This window comes from Anabas testudineus, chromosome 6 (assembly GCF_900324465.2).
Source record: "Anabas testudineus chromosome 6, fAnaTes1.2, whole genome shotgun sequence".
Classification (NCBI taxonomy): Eukaryota; Metazoa; Chordata; class Actinopteri; order Anabantiformes; family Anabantidae; genus Anabas; species Anabas testudineus.
This window is the reverse complement of record NC_046615.1, coordinates 10,967,154-10,990,497: the sequence shown is the minus strand read 5'-3', so window position 1 is coordinate 10,990,497 and position 23,344 is coordinate 10,967,154. Positions and strand designations below refer to the sequence as shown.

At 42.2% G+C, this 23,344-nt stretch overlaps 1 protein-coding gene across 3 annotated transcripts in view; it reads right to left on the bottom strand.

Annotated features, from left to right (window-relative positions):
• wwox (WW domain containing oxidoreductase) overlaps positions 1-23,344 on the bottom strand; it is a 117,841-nt gene that overhangs the window by 54,042 nt on the left and 40,455 nt on the right. Inside the window, exon 9 of one of the 3 annotated variants that reach the window (XM_026365628.1) lies at positions 8,736-8,910. The exons of the other annotated variants lie outside the window; for them this stretch is intronic. Within the exon in view, the coding sequence (XP_026221413.1) occupies positions 8,881-8,910 (30 nt within the window). The 3' untranslated portion in view covers positions 8,736-8,880. Of the gene's footprint in view, positions 1-8,735; positions 8,911-23,344 lie in introns of those variants that run through there. 3 annotated transcript variants of the gene reach the window in all.

Below are 23,344 nucleotides of genomic sequence, written 5' to 3'. Positions count from 1 at the left end.
GAATCTAAAGGTACAGTAGAAGTAAAAATATACTGTATATAAAATTGACAAATGCTAAGATCTGTAGCATAGAAAATAAAGGGCACAAAATAATTTTGCATATGCTTCAGTGTTACCATCCGTTTGCTTTCCTTTTTCCATGCATGCATTTTTCTCGATAACACAGTTGCACATACAATAACGTACAACAGTGTTTTTTACAGTAACAGTGTGGAACATTTGTATCACAAAAGTGTTTTGCATAATTGGATTTATGTCTTCATCCTAAATATGAACAGAATGAATACCCAAAACAAGCAGTATTCTTCTCAAAGCCCTTTTTTTTTTTTACCTCGATGCTGTGCTTGTTTCACTCGTTTCAGTTTCAGCGTGGCTATTTTATCGAAACTGAAGGCTGCTATTTATCTGTGCGGCTCATCTTTGGTCACAATACTGTGCATTAAGAAAATGTTTCAGTGCTTTAAGTATGCATAATGGAATGTTTTTAGAGAGCTCCTATCTAAAGATAGATGAGTTACAATAAGCAAAGGACCAGAAATTGATCATGCTTTACTTTATATTGCAAATGCTGATCATTAGAAGGATGTACTGATGGGCCTTCATTCGCATCCTGTTGAATGAGTTTGGCACACTTACCATACCAATTCTTTATAGTAATAACATAGTAAGATTCAGTAATAAAAATGTTTTTTGGATAAACAGACACAGTCAATCATCATAAACATCATAAACTAGAAAGAAAAAATGGCAAGACTCCACTTCCACACTCTTACAAATCCAGGCTGTGCCAAAGTGCACATCACTCCAGAGCTGACCTCATCCCAACCTGATGATGGGAGAACAGAGACCTGGCCCCAGGAGTGAGCTCACCTTTTTGTGCCTACTCTCCCCTCTCCTCTCCAGGGGAAGGCCCTGAACAAGCACCCCCTCTGTCTGGTACACCTACCGAGAACAGAGACTCAACTCATCGCCTGACAATTATTAGCTCAATGAACAGAGAGAGCACATAAAAGTTGCAGAGGGGGAGTGAGTAAAAAGAAAAACAGGCATCGGGAAGAAGACAAAGTTGTCATTTAGATACACACACATCACACACAGTTGAAACTTGACAGTGTAGTGCTTTATTAAACAGAGAAGCATCTTCTCTTTACACAACAACAGCTCCTCACCTCTTCACTTTCATTGTGACAGTGACGATGATGACGACTACATTTGGTTTGTGTTGTCTATGTCATTCTTTGAGCCGCGTGGTGAGAGTGCTGAGAAGTTCAAATCCAGAATTAAAAAAAAGACAACATTAAGAAAAAGCACAGAAAACTTAAAAACACACACTCATCTATTCCTAACTACTACATCCCCTCCCACCTACCCACACACACACACACACACAGACACACAGACTTGAAAGTGTCTGATATTCGAGGCATGTTGATCCTGTTTATAATGGCGAGTTTCCTGGTGTAAGCTGCTGGTCTCCCTCTTCTCTCCAGCCCCTCATCTCTAATGCATGAGCCAGCCAGAGAGACCGCAGAGGCCAGAGAACGAACGAAAGGGGAGAGTGAGGGAGCGGCAACGGACGAAGGAGAGGCTAACCCTGGCACTGCGGCGCAACACTTTCATATTCTAATAAACCCAACATGAATACGCGCATATACAGAAAGGGAGGAAATTGCATTTCTAAAACTCTCTCTGTATCAAAGGACATTCCGCTGAACATCTCTCATACACACACACATAAACATGCAGTCCAGCATTTTCCATACTGGGAAAAAATGGACTAACACAAACATACACTCACACAGGGAGGGCTCAGAGGGATTACAGTCTGCTGACGACAGCAGTTGAATACACACACAGGCATAAAAACACAGAAAACTTCTTAAGAGAACTTCTGTTTGAGGAAGTTCTAAGTAGACGTTGGATGTGTGGAAACAGAAAAGTCATAATGCATCATAGAGCAGGTAGAAAACAGGTGATAGGAGGAAGAGAAAGACGGTGAAACAAGAGCAGACCAGAGGGCACAGATTTGGAACGGAGAGGCAAATATTGTGCAAAACACGTACACTGAACTTCAACTCAAACGGGTGCCTCATTTCTGGCCTCATCTCCTTTAGAGCAAGCCATTTAATTTCAGGCCGCTGATACCCATCCCTCCTTTCACAGGAGTTAATATTCCATTCTCCCTCCTCCTCTCTGCTGGTCTGTGATGGAGTCGCTGTGGCAGCCTGTAATGCAGGGCTGTATGCATTGATTATATGACACCCTCCATTCAGGTGTGCTATTAAAGTTCCCCTCCTCTCTTCCTTTCTGCTCTGCCAGTAGAATAATGTCTAATAATAAGACGAGCAGGTGACTGGAGCCAACGCAGAGTCTAGCAGGTCCAGACAGTTACACTAGTACTCTGGGCATGACTAGATGAAGGGTGCACACGCCCATGTTATTCACCCCAGCACTGTCAGCCATGGAGAAACAGGACGGGGTAATGCATAATTACATTTAAATTACATGAAGGATGCTTTGCCTACTCCCTTGTCTAGTTGCCACTCCTCCCTGCATATCTGCACGCATATAAAATCAACCCATCCCACCTTCTCCAGCTCACCTCCCCCTATACTCAGTAAGGATGCCTTCATGTTCATCCAGTAATGCAGGACACAGAGCATACGACTTTAATTAGCATTCAGTAAAAAGTGTATCTATGCGCATGCAATATGAGCTGGGAAAAGAATTTCATATGGCAGTATAATGTTTCAAAGTGGTGCTCATTGAGAAAAGTAAAGGACAAATAACAAATCTAAAACTGAATTTTATATAAAATAAAACTTAACTATCTGCCAAAGAAACTCCATCTGAGTGTAAAACTGCATTTGTCTTTTTTGAAAGACAAATACAAACTCCTTTTAAAATCTGTTTAACACTGAGTAATCTGTGTTGCAAAGCAGTACATAAGTTTGACAGAAGGAAGCTAAACCCGCTCCAGTCCCTAGTGTCATTTAGCAAATAAAGTAATTTTGTATGGACGTCTGGACTAGGAAGAGGAACACCAAAAACATGCAAGTTAGACAAGACAAATACAGCTGCCTAAAATAACAGAACATAAATAACAGAGGACGCTGATATGAAATGTTACCATATCAGTGTTTTACCAAATATGCAGATACTGAAAAAATCCAATCAGTGCAGTAAAAGGCAAAGTTTGAGATGATCAGATATGCAAATATCAGTATTTTTACTTGCAAGATATTTTACTTCTAGACATCCATGTTTTTTTTTTTGCTTTTTTCATTGTTGTACAAGTACTGTGTATTAGTTAAATTGAGCAATATAAAGAGGAACAGAATACATCACAATGGGACTAAATAATTTTAGAAAATATATTTAAATTATTATTTCTACATGATAGGACTCCCACTATCTTTGCACAGTTGACTGAATTAATGACTTGATTCTTTTCAAATTAAAAGTTTACAGTAACAAGGTTATAAAATGCAATATATTAAAACCTGACAGGAAATGTATAGTCTGTCCTGTAGATGTAGGTTGGTACATAAACCCCTTACAGTAACTAAAATCAGGTCATATTATACCAGCTGTACCAAGCCTCCAACAGACAGCATCTTTAAGCCTTGTGCTCTCACCCACACAGTATTCGTGCTGTATAGCACAGCAGTCTACCTTCACCGTCTTTGCCTTCCCTTTCTGTCTTTCTGGGAAGCTCCAGGCCCAGAATAGGGCTCAGAGCTCCATGGTTTACATAAATCACAATACCTTCTCAGTTTAGGGGGGGCACAAGCATCTGTTTTTGTTTGCATTTTATTCCAAAACATAAAATTGAATCAATCTTTTAATACTCTGGATTGTATAAACATGGGAAAGAAGTGCTTGAATAAATATCAAGAATGAAAATGGATTTCTCGTCGACGACTATTATCTATGTGGTTTATTTATGAGTACTACGGCTGGCGCCAAAATAGGCAAGACATAAAAATACAGAGATAATGTGTTTAGCCTTTTTCATTTTCTTCTTTTTAAGTGAAAGAATAAATATTAGGATTTACATCACATTTACATTTTTATCAAAATCAACTTGCGCGCCACTAAACCTGTGTGCACCATTTTCATCTGTGGTTGCCAGGACAACAGTGAAAATAACAAGAGCAACATGACACTGACATCTTTAACAGGAAAACCATTAAAAGCAACATGAGGGGCCAGATGATGCTGTCTGTGCCACAGTCAGTCTGTGACTGATAAACACCACGCTGGATCCATAAATAGACTAATAGCTCTTTCACTGCTCCCACTACAATGCACTCAGTCAGGACAGTTAGTGGCTGTTTTTGTAAAAATGATAGATAAAATCCTCTCAATCTCAGAGACTCATTATAGTGGTGTGTAATCAAACACAGTGTGAGATGCAAACATGCACACACACCTAAACATATCCCATAGCCATCTATCGCTGGCCACGCAACACCCACCAACACTTAACTACTTCTCATACGCACATATATTCATAAGGTATTATGCAGAATAACAGTTTTATGGATTTTAAATGGCATTCATTTACGGACACTGTGGCTAGCCATCACATGGAAGGGTTATTTTATCCCCTCTTAATGTAGATCAGTCTTCTTGTGCGAGATGCAGAGGGAGGTCCGGGACATTAGGGGAGCTGGATCTGTCTTCAGCCACTGATTAAACTCTTGGTTGGGGTGAAGGAATAGAAAGGGATAGCATCAATTGGGACTGATGCACCAATGCATAATGGAAATATCACATGAATACTATGCCTCCATTAATATATTTTGAGTGTGAGGATTCCAGATAACAAGAAGCATTTTCCATCCATATTTCTTACCTCAGTTTTTTACGAGCAGCACTCTGGATATTACCGTCCACCGCACAGTGAAACAAACTTCACACAGCCACACTGAGAACCACTGTAGATCCTCCACAGGCAGGGAGATGACTTTCTATAGTCTGTGCACGCTCCAGCGTGTGTGTATGTATGTGTGTGACAGGTTTATAGGAGTCATTTATCCTGCTCAGCGGGCTAGTGTAGTGCGGAACGGTGGCCTGAGTGCCAGGCGTAGCTTATTGTTGTGTAGCCTTTATGGGCTACATTAAGTACAGCTGAGTGAGAGGGAAACATACAGTACAATACCCTGAGCTCACACATGTCATACACACAGATTAACTACCTCCCTGGGCCCAGGGCAGGCCTACATCCACTCAGCACAAGACCTTGGCATACTCCCTTCAGCTGCAGATATGGTGAAGGTATCTCAGTGTGGGAGAACGTGCTGTAGGCACTGAAACTAATGGCTAAAGTACACTGAAAAGTTGAGCCGGCTTCTGAAGAACGGGTGATGCCTGAGACATTAAGAATATCACCTATCATTCTATCATTCTTGTTAATATTTGGCATTACAGAGGCTGATGTTGCTGTAGCGTGTTCAGGCAGAGCAGGTCACCAAAGAGCCTCTCACACCACTTCTCTGATCAATGTGAGCAATAAAAACAAGACGGCTCGAAGAAAATGACTAAACCGCTCGTTATTGCTCGTTAACAAAGGAAAACCAACGACACAAATATGTGAGAGCACACGCGAGCGAAATACACGCATGCACTCAGACACACTGGCACAGACAAACGGGTCCAGCAGTCAGGCAATTTGAAAAGCAGTTTTATTCTCTCACTTACCCACTTATAACACCCCCCCCCACCTGTGTGTCTGCTTTTTTGAAAGCTTCATAAGCGTCGCCTCTTCAAATGTGTTCCACGGTGTAAAAATAGAGGCCATTATATTGCCTAATGCCTACCTGCCAGCCCTCTATGCTCCCTCCTGTACACGAAGGCTTTTACATGATGAGGTGGCTGACATGTTCCACACACACCATCCATTACCATATGTACACTGGATGAGACTCAGCCTGCGCAACTTATACTAATGCATGTTTGGTATGCCCTGAGGGGGTGGGAGATATACACGCACATGTACGCACATGTACGCACATGTACACACACACAAACACAAACACACACACACACACATGCTTGAACAGAGAGATGCGCAAACTCTCTCCCATACAAATATAATGGCAGTGCTGTGATATGCCACTTGTATTAACAGCAAGATGCTTTTAAAGTAAATAAAAACATTATAGCTGGCTCTCTAGGTGAGGCTAGGTCTTGTTCTCAGAGGCTTACTCTGTGTATGATTGTGTGTATATGTGTAACTAGAGGAGGGGGCAATCCTCTGCACTGGGGCAATGGTTCCTCTCTAATTGCCCCTCTAGGTGCCTGTGTGCTGGAGAGCTGAACTGAGGGTAAACACAGATCTACAGATGATTAATAGCCAGAGGTCAGGTAGGAGCACAACAGGCAGAGAGGCTGAGACCTCTCTCCAGCCTACCTCAGCCATCAAAATCTACACACAAACACACACTGAAGGCCATTTCTGACAGCTGATCTCTACATGTGTTCGCACTCACACTCGGAGATAAATCTGAAAACTCGCAGCAGCACAGTAGAGCTGTTTAAGACAAACAAAGAAGCAGACAGAGCGGGTTAGCCAGGGGTGAGGATGAAGGGTAAAGTTGAAGGGTGAAGGGGAAGGGTGAGGGTCACTGTGCTGGTCCAGAGCAGAAGTCCTTAACAAGCCATGATCAATACATAACCAGGAAATCCCGAGCTCTTGTTTCTCCTGCATCCTTATGCAGCTGTAGGTGGTCTCAAAAAGATTTTACTCTGTAGCAGAGAGAGATGCACACCCTGCTTCTATTACCTGCCCACTTTGTCTTCTCTGTCCCCTGACACACACACACACACACACTCTTCACTTCCCCACAGTACGTCCCATACACACATTTCTATCTCCAGCAGCAATCTGCACACAACGCCACACACACAGAGCACGGCACATCCCCAGCTGAATGAAGTCAGGTTGGGCGGCCCTTCATTTTTCATGCAAACGGTAATTTAGTGAGACTGCCTATTGATTGAGCGCCGCTTGTCTCCCAAACAATGCCACTTCAATCAGCGGCCCGTGGGGGAGGGGGCTGGGGGGAGGGAGGAGAAGGAGGGGAGGAGGTGGGGGCGAGGAGGGAGGGCTGCCGATAGCTGCAGTGACTGATTTAAGAGATGGATAAAAAGCAGATACGTCCCCCGCCCCTGTACTGATTAATGACAGTGGCCAGAGCAGCCCTGGACTATGCATCATGATTTAACCACCAGCCCCTCATCTAAAGATTAGTGTGCACACACACACACAGACACACTCACACACTGTAAAAGCACCCCCCACACACACAGACACACACAGTGTGTACTGTACCACACAGGGAGACAAGACACGGAAGGTGTAAAAGGAAGAAAGGGCAGTGAAGTAGTGAGAAAGACAAGTTACAGTACAGTCAAATAATGTCACAGACTCTGAGGATGACTAGAAATTCACAGGCCAGAGTCATTTTCTTGTGTGTACCAGCAGCTGGACTGTTCAGGGAGGATTTGTGCCGTGAGAGACGTGTTACAAAGGTGTCCACCACATGGACCCGTCAAGTTGCTTCAATAGGGCGGCCGTTCACTTGGTTGGTAGAGTCGTCTATATCGGTCAAAATACTGGTTCCTCCTGGCTACATGCCGAGGTGTAACGCCGTCATCTACTGCAGCTGTCCAAACAACCATTTCTCCAAGGGGATCAAAAAAGTATGTCATTATATCAATTAAATTTCTCCTTTTTTTCTCCTTTCTAGAACAGTTACTTGTCTGAGCAGTAAAATATCAGAGAGTGGTGAAAAATTTCTGTTTAATTTTCCTGGAGTCTAAATTCAGCGTACAGTGTTACGAAACTCAGAATTAACTGGTGACTAAGATCTACTAATTATTAAACTGATCACACATGATCCCATCCAACACTAAATTTGGAAATTATGTTTATTTTCTGTGTTATCCTATAACACCTACAGATCTTTAGTTCCAGTAACTGATGCAGATAAGACAATGGGATGCAATTAACCTCACAGGTGGAAGATGAAGTGTAGGCAAATCATTTTAGGTGTGACCTTTAACATTGCTTTTTGTATAAAATGTGTCAAAGCAATCCTTGTCAATAAGATATTTAATAGGACTGTTCTGTCATGTAGTACATGCACTGCACAGTCCTGTTACAGTGCAATCACACTGTTCCTTATTACTGCTCCTACTCTAATTTAACCTGGACAAACCAAACAACTCAAACTCTAATGTCACAGTGTGCTCAAGTGCAGTGCTAAATCTAGAGAGCAATGTAAAGTTATGTGAGGGAAAACACTGACTCTGGTCCATTAGTTGTGTTGGAAGCTGAGGAGGAGGGTTGGAGCCCCTCCCTGAGGCTGCTAAAATATTCATCAGACTCCCTGAGAGCATGTCTGCTAATAGTTATACATGGAGCAGGAGAAAGAAGTAAGAAGGAGGAGGAGAGGAGAGGGAGCGAGGCAAGAGGAGGAGAAATTGGGGAGATGAGCGATGCTCCCTGTGTGCATGTCAGCTAATAGTCAAACATGAAGCACTAGGAGGGAGGGAAGAAAAACAGGAGAAGAAAGAGAGGGAAGTAAGGAAAAGGGGTTGTTTAAATAGAGTCTGGCTGAAATCACAAGGGATGGAGCACGTAAAAAAGCAGAAGTGAGGAAGCGACAGAGACGGAGAGAGGGTGGGAGAGAAAGAAAAAGATCGAGAATGAGAGATAAAGATTGAGAGGGAGTAATCACTTCTTTTCCTCCTCCGCTGCCATCACTTGCCCCTCCGAGCTGCATTCCAGATTGATTAAAAGCCCCTCTTGTAATTGTCAGATCTTGTAGGAACCATCTCTGCGTTTGAGTGTGTGCGTGTGTGTTGGTGTCAGAAAGGAGGAGGGCGGGTGGGGGTCATCTGTGTGAGGAAGAGAAACCCAATTTCAACCACATCAGCCAGTGCATCAGTAGTCACTTCAATAGCCAACAGTCGCTACCACATCAATCAGAGCTCCCACTCAAGGAAGGAAACACTGTTGATTTTGTATTTACAAACTGCGAGTCCAGGTAGCCAATCTTTGGATCCGACTAAAAGAAGAAAAAACATGCATGTGCATAAACACACACATACACACAGAGTCATTTATCCAGTCATTAAAATGAGAAATGGGCGATGATGTAGGGGCTGTTGAAATACCATTAAGATATGGAGACAAATGCAGTGGATCCCTGCTCGCAATAGCAACCTTGCTACAGTAAATCAGACAGTGACGAATATTACTGAGATCAGGCCGCGTGCATATGTACACACGCATCCGCACGCAGACGAGAGCATGTGCACGGCACTAATCCACACACAAAAAGCAAACAATCTGTGAAGCACCTTCCGAAAGCTCCTTGGGTGGATTAATGAGTAATTATCCTAATTAAATGTTTCCTGATCATCTGTTGTGATATATGGATGATTATTGTGTTCAGAGATGATTAAATGATAGTATAACAGAGCAGTCTGATATCATTTCAAAAAATTAATGAGCGTTTGTACAGAAGAACCGTGTGGAAATAGGGGTCAAATTAAAGATTGAATTAACTTTGATTTAATCAATTCAGGACTAATTGTGAGCTGCAGTAATAGAAAACTTTGTGCCATTTAATCAAAGCAGGGATGCACATTGTTGTTTTAGAAAAAAAAAAAAAAGTGGAAAAAAATGGGATGAACTGCACATTTATGCCATCTACAGTGCTTTTAACTAAATCAATATATCACACAGTGCTATTTAGGAGACAGTGGCTATAATGCAGATAAACAAATTATTAAAACCAGAAAATGAAGTTACACACACACACACAAAAAAAAAAAAAAAACATTCTAGTGTTTGCTATGGAAAACGCCACAAATTTGTGGCATTTTACTTTATTTTTCACTGTGCACATACAGCCACACCAGGACACCAAGTGATGACAGATGTTTTTTCTGCAGATTAAGAGATGCGATAAAGCTAAAACTTTTCTTCTGATTCGTCAAACACATCTCTGCTCTTAGGACAAGTTGACTGTGTTACTTAGCCTAATGCAAACCGATAAACAAGGCTAACTTTGCTTGTCAAAGGGTAAAAGCTCATATAAATGCTCATTGATTAACAGTTGTGATTATTGATCATGCCAGGCCATGCCCAGACAAAACTGACGAATCTGATACTTCAGGGTCCAAATTAAAACAGACAGACAAGAGAAAACTGACTGATGGACGTAGAGAAAGAAGAGAGAGGGCGGGGAAGCACAAAATCTGAAAGAGACACACATACACACACACACACACACACACACACTTTTGTATGCCAGTCAGTGTGAGTACACTCATTGACACAATGCATTCCCTAGCCCCCTAACCCCGCTAACCAAAACCTAATTGTAACCCTAAAACCTAGGCTAAAATGTCCTCACTTTGTAAAAATGTCCTCAGTCCAATTGATAAAAATTCACAATGATAGCCATACACACACACACACACACACAGATGCAGCTCCTCTTCTCAATCATGTACTAACTTGAAGAGATTATTTGGAGTATCAACTTATTATCTGTACAGTACTTGAACCTCTTCAATATTTTGCCCTAACCCCTATCTCCCGCTCCACCGCCTGATTCACTTCTCCATACGGTTCACAGTGCAGAGCAGAGTAGTTGCATGTGAAGGAGATAGTAAGCAGTAATATTCAATTATTGTATGCACGGCGTCCCCGTCCTGCCCTAAATTGATTTCTTTCAGAACGGGAGGCATCGCTCAGCACTGACACACAGCCATGTTTCCCCCATCTCCCACATCCCACGCAAATTACTCCTCCATCTGCTCTCCCTCACCGCATCGCACAGCTACCCCTCTCCTTCCTTCCTTCCTTCCTCTCCTCTCCTCTCTTCTTCACTCCTTCTCTCTCCTCTTCTCTCTCATCAACTCCTCATCTTCTCCTCTCCTCTCCCCGTCAGTCTACACAGCTATCGGTGGTTGGCACAGGCCCCAGCTCGTATACAGTACGTTTAATCTGTCTTTAATCTCTTTGCATTGTAATGGGAAATGGTTTTGTGTTTTACTATTTTGATTGAAGCTGCAAGCCCGCCCCTCACCACCGCGGGACTCTGTGTTTAGGAGTAGGAGGTGTTTTCAATTTTGCCCTTGCTCAAATAGTCTTTTATCAAAGAATTCATATCAGTAATTTGATTCTACATATTAAGCAGGCTGTTTGTAAGTGGCCTAATAAGAAAATAGGAAAGACTGGCGAGCGATAGATAGAGCCAGAAAGAAAAATGAGAACAGGCTTCCACTCTTGTACTGGCTTTTAAAAAAATTACACTGAATTAAATGGCTGCTGAAAATGAAATGAAAACCGTTTTCATTGTAATATTCTGGAGAAGACCAAGGAAAAGATGATAAATGCTCCCAATGTGGCTCATCTATAAAAAGTGAGTGCCTGTTTTCACCCGGAGCTGGTACACAGTGGTGGAAGTGAAAGTTTTCTCCCATCAGGTTATGCCATCATCATAAAGACCTTTACAATTGTACCTTTAATAAAGCCACACAGAGAGGGAGTAGCACTAATCAATACTTCATATAGTGGGGATTATTGTTTGTTCAGTCTCAACACAGACTCAAAACATCTAGGCTCAATAGTCATGTAAAGCTAGAATTGATTTGTTCATAAAACAGTGAAAATTTTGATGTTGATGTCAGATTTCTTTTTTTTTTTTTCCCCAGCATTACATTTTTTATTCATACACACAGACACTTTCACTAAAAACAGGCCCGCGGTTAACGTTGAATGGCATTTACAGTCTCCGATGGTTAAAATCAACAAAGAAACCCAAACGCACACATACAAACACTTGCACAATCACGCATGCAGATATGCACGCGCACACACACACACACACAAAACTCTCTCTCCTATTCTAATTAAAGGGACCTCTCTGCCCTGGGTGTGTGTGTGATATTGACACTTAGCTCCGTACAATAAACTTTATTGGCAAGCCTTGCTTGATTACGGCACTAAACTAGAATAACAAGGAATATGGGAGGAGGGGACGTGGATTATATACTAAACAGACATTAGTGGGCTCTATTCAAATATCTGCTGCATTTTAATAGGAAGCCCCGAAAGGCCTCTGTCCCTGAAGGAGCTGTGTAGGAAGCAGCAGAGAGATTAAGCTGAAATATACTGTGCACAAATAAAAAATGACATGGGTGAAATATAGTCAAGGTGGAAAAATAGAAAGAGAGAAGAAAAGAGATATATATCGAAGGATGGAGGAAAGGAATGAGGGATAGATTTCCCGTCATTAATGATCTATGGAAAATCCTCTGTCTATTTTCAGATATACTGTTAATGGCTGCTCGCTGCCATTAAAATCGTTGCTGTCCTGAACTCAGCTATTCACATATTGGCTGCTGCTTCATCTAATATTCATCTACTGGAGGTCAATGGCACTGCTGGCATGCTTAATTTGTATACACAAATTAAGGGTGGAGAAATAGCGATTTAAATGAGTACAGAGCTGAGATTTAACAAATATTCTGTAGAGTTTATCCACTGATGACACCTCAAAAACCTTAAGGTTCTCATCACTTTGGTTGCCCTTTTACAAAATACCCAAGACAAATGCATTTGTCTTTGAGTGTGCACTCAAAAATGTCCATTTTAGCACATTTACAAACAGGCATGTGTGCGGTGTGACGGTACAAAGCAAGAACACATGAATAGGCATGCAGAGAGAAGTAAAGAGTTCATCTCTCCTCAGAATTGAAACAGCCGTGGTGAAAGAGAAAGCTTTTAAACAGAGAACAGACTGCGTAATTATTTCCTAAACAATGGTGTCTCAAACAATACCTGGAGGCAACGACTTTGCAAAGGCCTCTTCGTCCTGGACATTAAATTACCAACTCAAGTGCTAAATCAATTAGTCACAGCAGACAGGTGAAGCAGAGAAGAGTGTGTTTTAATTCACAGGTGCATACCTTACCTGGGTCTCCTGACTATGGGTAATTGTAGTAAAACATTATAAGGAAACGTGGCGACCCAATGAAATCTGTGCCATTAGCAAGCCTGCTTCAGTGAATAACCCAAGGCTTCTAACTGAGGCCACCAGCAATGGAAAGTACCCTGCTATTATACTAATGCTAAACAAATTAAGATGACTGAATGTTTAAAAGTGTGTTTGCTGATATGATTTTTAACTCCATAAGTAAAAAAAAATAAAGCCTGAGATGACAGAGTTGTGATTCAAGAGCAAGTGAAGCGCAGCCGTCTGTCCCTGCAGCCTCTACCTTCGCTGAGCGGCTCCCTTTGCTCAGTCAGTTGAACTACAATGACCCCTACTGGCCTAAAATGGTACAGGGCTGCTGCGTTCTTCAGACAAAGAGGTTACACTTGATTATGAACTTGTGGCTCTGCAACAACGCTGGCTCCTAAGAGCCAGAAAACCTGATACAGGAGGAGAAATGACAGAAAATGTTGTTCTCTTTTACTTCTTCTAATGTACACGCTTCAGACTCTTCCAAACTCCGAATCAAAACTCTCCATCAGTTTTTTCTTGCTTTGAGTTACCTGCTTCATGTTTGATGTTTACTTCCATTTTCACACTCCAAATTCTTCACCTCATATCCTCCCTTTTTTCCTCTCTCTCTCTCTCTCTCTCTCTCTCTCTCTCTCTCTCTCTCTCTCTCTCTCGAGGCCTTGGCACCCTTGGCAGGGGCCTCTCCCACTTGGTGTGTTGGCAGGGCTCCGTCTCTGATTCACCCACAGCGTGCCCTCTGGCTTAACAGGCTGGCACAAGGACACGCAGCAGAGTTGAGAGAGGAGGGCAAGGCAGGAAGCGTGGAGCTACAGGCTGATAGAGCTATATATTACTGAAACAAAGTTATCACAGAATATGTGAGTGGTGCGAGTTAAGTTATTTGAGGTGCAGTTTTAGACCTGTGGTTTTTGTGAGCAAGGCAGAAATGTGAGACCGGAGCAGTGGGAACTTGTGCCTTGGTTTGCATGTGTATCTGGAGGAGAACATTAGAGTGAGAGACACATGCGGCCTCACCTTGAAGAACCACTGACCCCACACACCTTTATTGCATCTCCAATTAGAGGAGAGGGAGGGAGAGTGGGAGAGATACAGAGAGAGAGACAGAAAGAAAGACAGAAAGAGGGGGAAGAGATGTATTTCATAAATGTAGTTCCATAAAGAGCACTGACCCGAATGGCATTCAGTAATTCTTCCCTGTGCCAGAGGAGGTGGGATAATCAGAAACTTCATCAAGCTCACCCCTTCCTTCTCTCCTTCCCTGTGTCTGCAACACCTCCTACTGTCCCACCCTCTGGTGGAACCTCTTAAACAAAAATCGTGTGTAATAACTGCACAGCGGATACGGTGCATCCGGAACATGCATCAAAGAACATCCATCTATCCCCACTTCATCGCTTCATTTTAATTAAACAAGTTTCCTCCACTCCGAGTCTCGCCATCTCTCATCTCTTTGATCTGTTACCATCCGACTCAGAGTAAAAGAAACAGTCCATCCCCACGTTGGGAAAGTTGTACACACAGCACAGTTTGATTCCGAGGACTTTCAAGCAGCAGTGCTACAACACCGATTTAACGTACACAAAAAGGCATCAGAGAACTTACAGAAAAAATTACAGCAAACATGAAATATAGTCTTTTCGTCTAACACTACATTGTAAGTACAACCCCTTATAGTCCATAAGGGTCTCCTAATAAAAGCAGAACAAATCCCTTTCTGAAACTGTTCAATAAATTCAAATCTGTCTTCATGACAATGTCGGCAATACGTATCAAATCTGTCACTGTGCTGAGATGGATATGGGAGGGCAGAAATCTGAAAGAAAATAATACAATTAAAGTGTGTCTCAAGCACCAAGTCCCCATCGATCCATGCGCTCTCTTTTCCAAATACACTATGGACTTAACATGGACTTATTCTTTCTTAAGCACAACTGGGAGCCCTCCCTCCCCCAGGGGTGCAACGCTCACACAATGCTTCAAAAGAACATTTTGTTTATATGTTCAATACCAGAAACATCAATAAAATTATCCAATCATTAATTTCCTATTCAATACAAATTTAATGCAGAGCCACGGAGTAGCCAGCTCATATCCAATAAGGACATCTATCCCCAATCGCTCAGCTCAGTGCTTCACATCATGCACACGCACACACACTTATCAATGGGCCTGTCCCTAAAACAGCTATTCCTCACATACTGACTCAATACTGTAGAGTGGTGGGAAAGGAGGAAAAGAGCAAATAAGAAGCGTGTGAGTAGAGGGAGAGAGGGGACTTATTATTTCTTAAGCACTACACCTGTCAAGGTGAGTGTCGTGACATTGGATGGTCAGTCAACAGAGACACAATTACATGTTTTAGTTTACTGTGTATACACTGTAAAGCCTGGTTTGGTCATAGAACTATGTTCTGTGGTCCCGTATGTGAGGAAGAGGTAAGCTGATTATTTAAATAAACTATAATAGAAACAGTGATAGAATATAAAACTCCAATGCATTAAACTTTTTTGATTTAAAAGCATTTATGTTAGATACAAAACCTTACCAGCACCCTGTACTCTTAGTATTAAAAGCAAAAGTGGTCATATGGAAAAGAATAGACCTCGTCAGAGATATAACTTTATAATACTATATAATACTTTTATAAAAGTACAGGTGTACAAACTTGAAACATCAAAGTCTGCACATGTGAAAAAAATTGTATAAACACGTAAGCGAAATTTGATTAAATGCCTCTAGTGATGTCACTTGAGTCAGGACTAAAGTTTCTTTCTTTCTGCATCAAGCTTAAGTCCAATAACATTAAGACCTAGAGTTTGTTAATTAATTGAATTACCCAAGTAAAAGTACTGTGAATGGTGGGGTACAGTCCTCCAAATTGTAGTCAAATACAGTCTTTACAAGTATAGTACAATAAGTGTACTATATCACTTTAACATGGTATGGTACAGAACACCCACTCCGGAGACAGATAGGTGGGCATGGAGGATAGAAGTTATTATTTGATAAATGATTTGATACCTTATGGTTTCAAACTTTTATTCATATTGATTTCCAGTCCCTTGCTAACCTACAGCTCTCTGGTGAATGTGATTGGGAAATTCATATAAATATTATCGAACATCATACAGGTGGCGAACTCGGACCTACAGTGATAGATATCAGATGGAGCTGTGAGTGTGTGTGTTTAACATGTGAGAGTTGACGAGACGACACAAGAGCCAGGGTTCACAGGTCAAGTAGAGTCAAACCAGGTAGGCGATTGGCTGATCAGGTCTGAGTGTAATGACTAATCAATGGTAGAATGCATTAGCCTAATCTAATGCACCAGGTGGGAGAGGACAACGCTAGACGCATGGAACACATGATTGAGCACAACATGTAACAGCAATGCAATCAATAACACATAGAGTGGCCTAACCCCAAAGGGGTGGGGTGGGGGGTTGTCCCCACTACTGGAACGACGTGCTCCCCATGCGTTTAAGAGGTGGTCCATATGTGTGTGTAAATTGTACGGCTGATTGGTTAGGGGAGGACAGAAAAGAAACCAAGCTGTTTTAGCCTGATTGATTGGATTATGAAATGAAATGAGGGAAATCAAAGCTTTTTGTTTGTGACCGAGACACACACACACACACACAACACTGAGAAACAGTGTTTGTCTACCCACGAGAGGGTGAAAGAAAAAGTGATGGGGGTTTTCTACAATGCAAGAAAGGTGAATAGAGGAAATTACTCATCAGTCTGTTTATCAAGGCAAGAAGTGATACCCTCTATACCGTATTTTAGGTTTGTCCCAGGAGAAAAAGCACCCCGTTCTTCCCCCCATCACTCAGTGGTGACCATTATGTGAACCCGTTTCTGGGTTAAAAGCATTGCTGAACTTTCAGGTACTCGATCGTACATTACTGAGGTCACATCTCTGGCCCCTATCAGATTAATTAGTTTTAATGCAAACTGCATAATGTAGAATAATGAAAAAACACAAACACTGAAATGTGTTAAATAAAGCAGAAAGAAATAAATACATTTACAGTAACTTTTAAAAAGTGGGAAAACACTTCACAAAGAGCTGAAGCATGCAGAGATCCACTATGAAGGAGAGAGAGAGAGAGAGAGAGAGAGAGAGAGAGAGAGAGAGAGAGAGAGAGAGAGAGAGAGAGAGATGACAAGTTAGGGACAACAGCCAGTCAGAGCAGAGGACAGGTGTGGGTCAATACTTGCAGCAGATACTGCTGACACTGCACTGCTCAACAAACACACACATACATGGAGAAGTCACACGCACACAGACGCATATCAGACCAATCAGTCAGCTGATGTCAATATTTCAAGAGTAAGAGAAAAGGAGAGGATGCAAATCTCTGCGCGCGTGCTTAAGAGAAGACACCGAGCAGTGAAGGAACTTTTACAGAGCGAATTAGGAGTCTTTGTGACACCTGACCTGCTTGTCTCCATTAAATGGAAAAATAAACTCTTCTCCTTCTAAGTGGATATCCAGCCAGAAACAGGAAATACTAAAATGCAAACCTAAAAACTAAAAAAGAAAAAGACTGTATTTTCAACTGCCACAAATAAGCACCTGTGGGAATACAATGACCTGGATGACTGAGCATCTTCAGTTGATCCAATTATCACACTCAATTGAGTGTTAATTAGTTATTCATTCACAGGTAGGTTTAATTAGGTAAAAACCATTAGCAGAAGCAAAAACAGCAACAATCCAGTGCTTCAGTGAATCTTCAGCATTTCAGAATATATTTTTGACAGTTGATATATGAATATTTGAAGATATCACCTTGGTCACTGGGAACATTTTCATTGTTTTTATTATTTTATTTAAACTCTGTGTTCTGGACAAACAACTACTAAATCAAGAAAATAATCCAGGACTTCAACAATAAATAGTTTCAGCTCTAATCTCCATACTAACATGAAAAATCTGGTGACTACTGTATTAATATCTATGATCCTGCAGCCATGCACTTAATCTGTTAATCGCTATTTACTTTCCTTTTTTGTTTCCCCTATAAGTGTGTGTGTGTGTGTGTGTGTGTGTGTGTGTGTGTGTGTGTGTGTGTGTGTGTGTGTGTATGTGTGTGTGTGTATCCACATGGTAGAGGGATTCTGTGATAGGGGCCTTTCCATCTTTGAAATGAATTAGCGCGTGGTGCCTTATTGAGTGAGGTGCAGTGTTTAAGTGAAACTGATGAGAGATGTGTGAGCAGCGAGAACTGGGCTATAAGTATGTGGCTGGGGTCACAGGTTAATCCCTATTGATTTACTCCACCGTCTGCATATAGCCACACAGGAAGACAAGGAAGGAGAGGCCCCCTTTACCAGCTATCAAATGCAGGATAAAAATCACTGCTCACACACACACACACACACACACACAGGTTGTGTTACCTGATGCTAAGTAGGACAAGAACAAGAAAATTAAGTATCATTTAATCTCTAAATGGGTAGTTAAACACTCTCTACTTAAGATCACAGAGAGATATGATTATTGGCTTCCTTTGCCCATATTATCACAAGCACTTATAAAACACATATTAAGAGGCGCATGGTTTTTTTTTAAATACAAAATTACTTTAATATAAGAAACACACATGAACATGCATTTACTTCTGAGGCGCTACCCACACTTACTGAAATCACAGCAGTCCCTGAAAGACCAACACATCAGACCAGAGTGTGTTTGATTAGAAACCCAAATAATTCTCAGACCAAGCTGTATTTATAAACAAGCTCTTCGCAATTTCACCCCAGAGGAGGAAAGGTGAAATATTACATTAATATGAACAACTATTAATAATGGACCCCCCCCTCCCCTTCTCTCTCCACCTCTTACCCCATCACCACTCCTTCTCTCCATCTCTATCTCCCTCCTTTTCTCTCTCTCCCTCTGCCTCTAATCCTATCATGCGGGCAATAAGTGTATGCACCATGAGCACATTTAATTTCTGCGGTTGGTTTTCAGCGAGCCCAGAGGTGAGCCTTAATAAGGATCAATGGCACTTTATCTGGGACAGCACCCACTTCACAGCATGCAAATTACACAGCAACCCTTAAAAAAAGAAATGGATTTAATTAAAAAATGTAGAACCACGGGCTCTGGAAATTCAATTAAAGGATTTATGCAAAGGTTGGCTAGCTTTTTGTGTTGCAGTTCCTGCTTATATAATGAGCTTTTCATATTAAAAATCAATAGGTAATCTGGGCTAGGGGATCGGCTGCTTATGTACATTTTTGAAATCAATTTGAAAAATAGTCCATCAGCTTCGTGTCACAACAAAGAGGGGAGGGAGTGGCTTGTGTGTTTGTGTGTGTAAAGTTGGGGGGTTTAGGGGGCGGCAGTAGAAGTGCATGGGTGAGGAAGAGGTGATAGGTTGCATCTTTTTCCTCTCCCAGGGTCACTGGAGAAAAGCTCCGAAGCTCTAAAGGTATGAGAGATGGAAGCTGAAGGAGAAAATGTGGAAGAGGAGAGGGTAAGTGAGTAAGGATTTCTCTTTGGCCAGGTCAGTTTCCGGCTCTTTGGCCTGTTCTGATCCCTTCTATTAGAGAGAGAGAGTCCCTTGGCAGCGAGGGTCTAGCTGGCTCTGACCTGTGGCTCTGGGGTAATTTAGCCCAGCCCCAACTCATACTCAGCCCAAACTCAGACATCCCTGGCTGGGGAGACATCCTAATGGCATCCCTGAGGTGTCTGGAGCTGGAGGAGCATGGAGCATGTGGTGGAGGCTTTAATTTCTTCACAAACAAAAACTTAGTCTGTGAAGGGAATACGCAGAAAAAAAAATAAACTAATGGTGCACTTCATCCAAAAGGAACATTAAGATAAAATAATTTATAGCATTAAGCGGCCCATAAAAAAAATTACAAAAAATTTAAATGTGCAATTCTTAAAAATTACTTTCTTCATTAAGTCCTTCCACCCTTCAACAGGGATACCATTCATGCCTCCTTCACACTCATTTTTTTTATAACTGTATACACAGGAGGGGTGAATGACTGACTGCATGCAGTAGCAGACTGTCAGCATTTGATTGGTTCTTTATTGATCCAGACACGCTCTCCATCACATCAACTCATCCACAATACCATTTACACAGTTTCCCTGTGCAATGGACCGCATAACCAGGCCTCAGGCCATCTTTGTTCACCCGCTATGTGTGTGTTTGTGTGTGTCTGAGCATGTGTGTGTTTTCTTTAATGAAATGGTATCTCCGTGGACAATAATGCCAGTAACAGGATTGGGCAGGAACACACATGTTAATACAGCCAAATAGGATTGTATGCTTTTATCCATTCCCACACCAACACATCTTTCTCTCTGTATGTCATCCCCCCCCCCCCCAAATACATAGTGTAGCAGCACAGCAGGGAAGGTCTAGCAATACTATTACATTGAATACATTTAGATGCTCAAAATGATCTAAAACATGCCGTCTAACGGAAGTCAGTGCATCATCAGAGAGTTCACTTTAAGTATATGAACCTCATACCAATTCTCATAATATGTAATGTTCTGTCAGCACCACTGAGGAGAACCCTACACAGTGTCTCCAGTCAGGCTGGAGCTGACCCCCTTCTGTGCAGCTCCTAATCATCCAAGAGGACTCTATTACGAGGGCCTGGCAGCTCATCTAACCCCACAGAAGAGAAGGGGGGCTGGAGGGGAGATTGGGACCTCTGATCCTCTTTCTTTCCACATGGTTAGGCACCACACACACATCACTGGCACACACACAGGCAGCATGGGTGTGCAGCAGGGCCACTGTGACTGTGTGCCACACCAGATAACAGATAGAGCACCTGACCTTATGTCTGTCTGCAGGAGGGAAACAGATAAAGAAGTAACTGTGGCGGCTGCACTCACATACAGCACCAACCACCTCACTCCACTGTATGTCTGTTATAGGGTAATGTTGATGTCTTTGTTGCAGGGTCTCTCTGAGGTTAACCCCCAAGGTATAGGACAGAGCTCCTGGTCACAGTAGGCAAGGCTCAGCAGAGGAGAAACTAGCAGCTAGCAATCCCACCGCTCCTGACAATACAAGCGTTTCTCTAATACACCCCTGACTGCTGGTGCCTGGTCAAAAGTTCAGCCTGTGCATATGTAAAAAGGTGGCCTGGTGCCCGAGGCAGGATCCTGGGTAAAATAATCATGCTAAAACACTAAGAAGCATGGGACTAGGCGAGAGCGCTGATGAAACCAGCCCCCGGGGGGACTGAAGTGTCTGATTGGACCAGCAGAGCCTCTTAGGCCTATGCCCACAACACCCCCCTCCCTTCTTACTATCCATTACAGTGGATGGTGAGGTGCTGGAGCCACTGCCCACACTGATCTCCATGCAGCTCAGCACTGTCTGTGCCTATAGTTAAGGTATAGATTTGATGAGTATAAGCTGAGCCCAGCTGCTCAGAGCCTGAGGGTACCCTGATCTTGAGGGAGCAATCAGTCAGTCAACAAAATGTCACAGGGTCAGTGTTACAGCATGACAGGACGATGACAACTTCACAAAGGTTACAGCCCAACTAATAAATGCAACAGTCGCTAAAAATGATTATGTGCTGCTTAAATGTGTCTCAAACAGGAATTCTGGCTCAAAGTGTATCATGTAGTAACTTTTTCAGCATATGCATGATCTAGAAAGACGGAAACATCTCACTATCCTAGATCAAATAAATCAATCAAAATCTGTGTCAGTCACATATTGAGCATTAAATTGCTGCAACTAAATTGTAGAAATGTGATAATGATTTTTGCGTCTCTATCTCATACACACACACACACACACACACACACACACACACACACACACACACTGACTGCAGGCCAGATCATTCAATGCTGATAATCACTCCAAAGGACACAGGGAAAACTCCCACTCTAAACACGCTGAATTAAAGAAACAGGAGTTACAGGCCTAGTCGCACAATCTCTGATAAGTAGATCAAGGCAAGGGGAGGGGAACATGATGTTAGTGAGAGATAGTTTGGCTGATTAAAATGTCATGGCACTTTATAGATGCCTTTCTCAACTCAGCAAAATGGAATCAGCTCTGCACATCAATAGCAGAGTGGGTTGTGCTCCCTGCTATTAGAGAAGTTTCTTTCCCTTAAGTGAAATCCTTAACACAAAGAATGCAAAAAGGGGAGGAAGTCAAAATATATCTGTGGTAATACAGGAGCGAAATAAGCTGAAAGGATAAAAGTGGAGTGTTAAAGTGAAGCACAATAAAAGAGGCAAGAAGGCATGAACAGGACTGCATTACTGTAAATAGAGTGTATATCGCTTGACATGACATTTCTTCACCTTTACTACGATCACATTAAAGCTTAAGGACCACATGTAGCTCCAGGTGGTTCAGTCTCTTTCAGTCTCCATATTGTGAATTCATGTGTGCACTTGTCTGTGTGTGTTTGTCTGCTCAAGTAGGGCAACCGTACATCACTCCACCTGTGCTCGTATAAATCAAACCTATGTTTTAAATGAGAGGCTGGTTATTTGCACAAGAACACACACGGGGGCTTTGTGATTGTTTTTTGGAGTCAACATTCTGCTTATGTTTGCATCCCAGAACAATCTCCATGGATCCCGCAAGCGTACGCAAGCAATTAAAGCGATACCATCTTCATATCCCTGCAACCAATAACTGAAATAATATCACTGTTTTATTAAGCCCTTAATGTGGGGGCAGAAGGAGTGAGGAGTGGGATTTTAAAGAGGATACACTTTCAGGGGCCTTATCAACCCCAGATTTAAATAAGAGCAAATGCTCAGCTTAAGGGTGTGCCTGTGTATCTGTGTGTGTGTGTGGCCTTTATCAGACATGAGTTGTAGTTAATCGCTGTGTCAGCACGCCAGAATTTAATTACTAGCTCTACCTTTGTCCTTTAATATTTACTAACATCTACACTACGTTTAATTAACCACGTGTAGAAAAGTCTTTGCCCCATTCTGGTGCAGAAACCGCTCTGCTAATTGCATCTGTGCGCTCACACAACACGGAAGCGTCATCCAGTCCAGGGTAAACTCCCAAATCATCCGATTAAAAGGCGTGTTGAACAAAGTCTGGTCCAGCTAAATTGTCACAGACCAGATTTAAGGATTTAAACAAGACAGCGAGTGATGAAAAAGAGCTAAGAAAAATGTTATAGACGGTAAAGAGCGGGGACAAAAAGTCAAACTGAGGAAATGTTCAGCTTGACATTTTGTGAAAGGTGCTGAGGAGCAGTTCGTCTCATCTCTCATCCTATGTCAGAAGATAGAGAGACAAATG